Genomic DNA, 1,768 nt, shown 5'->3' on the forward strand with positions numbered 1-1,768 from the left:
AATGCCAACCATAAATTAAAAAAGACAGATGTCACATCTCAGGGGGCCTTTTCGTCTAAGTCCATAAACAAAGCTCAAAAGATGATGATTTTGGCTAATCCAACATCTTCCTACTAATCATAAACTAATTATTTAATTAATCTAATCCAACCACATAATCCAATAGCAACTCAGATTTTGATTCACTGTCATTGCTGAGAAAGTGCGCCACCTCAAAAGGCCGGAGAAGGAGAAAAGCAAAATTCCATTAATTGCTACAACATACCATTAACTTTTTCTACAAAATCAACGGTCGATCAAACACCTTAACAAAAGTATATACACAAAAAAGCGTCAATTTATTACGACGGCAAATCAAGCTTAAAACGACGGAACGACGCCGTACCCGCCACATACACGATCAACTTCGACATCCGCCATGTCCACCCGCTTAGCGAACCTCCCTTTGATTCGCGGCCTCGTCTCTGCGTAGGCTTTTCGGGAGGCGTACCGGATCGTCTTCTCGAACTTTCGGTTCTTCCTCTTCTCTCGGTACCTCAGCACCCTCGCTTCACGATCGGCCGATGATATCTGAACCGTCCGATTCGCAGACTCCATCACGGGTTTACCGTAAGAATCGGACACATCGGTCACCGCGCTGCCATCCGGTACCACGCTAACGTCGAGCGAGGAGGAAGACATCTGTGCAGCGAAGTACAAGATCAGAACTAACATAATTTTACCATTTTCTCAATTAACAAACAGATATTTGTTCTGAGCAAGAAACTTACACTCTGACTGAGACAGTGAGTGTTGTAGGCATAGACGTAGGGCTTGGAAGCGGAGAAATCGAGATCGAAGCAGTTGTCACTGAGCTGATGAACACTCTTGCTCTGAACGGGCACGACTCCGTCAGTACCCGAACTGTTCTGCTCCTGCGCTTCTAACTTTGGATCCACGTGTCCGTAATCCAGATCCAGATAGGGATCCATGTCCGGAAACACGAACTGTCCCGTATTCAGATCCGGATTCTCAGTCACCTTGTTGTTGGCAGGGTTGGTGGGAGGGTTTGGGAGCAACCAAGAGGCGGCCTCGGCCTCTTCTCTGCTTACATCACCGTCGGACAAGTAACGGTCGTCGAGGAGGTTGGCGGCGGCTCCGGACTTCACGGCGACTGTGTCGTAGAAGGGCGTGACGGGGACTCGCTCGTGGCGGCGGGCAAGGGGATTGGCGGAGTGGATGTCGCGGTCGCACGTGACGCAGAGGGCGGCGGCGTCAGCCTTGCACGTGACGTGGGCGGGAGCCTGCTCGCAGACCTCGCAGACCAAGACGCGCGCGTGGCGGGACGCGAGCTTGTTGGCCGCGTGGACCTTGGAGTCGCAGCCCACGCAAAGGAAGGCGGAGTCTGCTCGGCAGAACAGCGTCGCCGTTGCCGATTTGCACGAGTCGCAGAGCTTCGATGCCATAGTCCACTCTCTTTTCTTTCGGTAAACTGCAGATTCTCTTTCTCTCTCTCTCTCTCTCTCTCTCTCTCTGTGGTGGCTGTTGATTAGGTGTAAATTAATTGGGTCTATCTTGTGGAGCTAGGGAGATCCGGGATCTAGCCAATAGAGAAACGACACGTGACCAAGGCTTAGCCAAAATAAATGGACAATGGTCATTGTGGGGGAGGTTGGGGTCCGGTCTGCTTTTGGACTTTTGTCTTTTGGCTACGCTTTTGCGTAAAAAGTCGTAATTGCAGGTGGGTCCCACGAGGTTGCCATGTCGGTGTCCTTTCGAGAGGGATCTG

The 1,768-nt window shown here is 50.9% G+C and overlaps 1 protein-coding gene across 1 annotated transcript; it reads right to left on the reverse strand.

Annotated features, from left to right (window-relative positions):
* Positions 1 to 225: 225 nt before the first annotated feature.
* LOC132190051 (zinc finger protein CONSTANS-LIKE 4) lies at positions 226 to 1,507 on the reverse strand. Its single transcript, XM_059604932.1, has 2 exons — positions 771 to 1,507; positions 226 to 681 (listed from the first exon to the last, which is right to left on the reverse strand). The coding sequence occupies exons 1-2, from the start codon at positions 1,443 to 1,445 to the stop codon at positions 361 to 363; spliced, it is 996 nt and encodes a 331-aa protein (XP_059460915.1). The 5' UTR covers positions 1,446 to 1,507; the 3' UTR covers positions 226 to 360.
* Between the last annotated feature and the right edge of the window lie 261 nt (positions 1,508 to 1,768).

The sequence above is a fragment of the Corylus avellana genome, chromosome ca8 (assembly GCF_901000735.1).
Source record: "Corylus avellana chromosome ca8, CavTom2PMs-1.0".
Classification (NCBI taxonomy): Eukaryota; Viridiplantae; Streptophyta; class Magnoliopsida; order Fagales; family Betulaceae; genus Corylus; species Corylus avellana.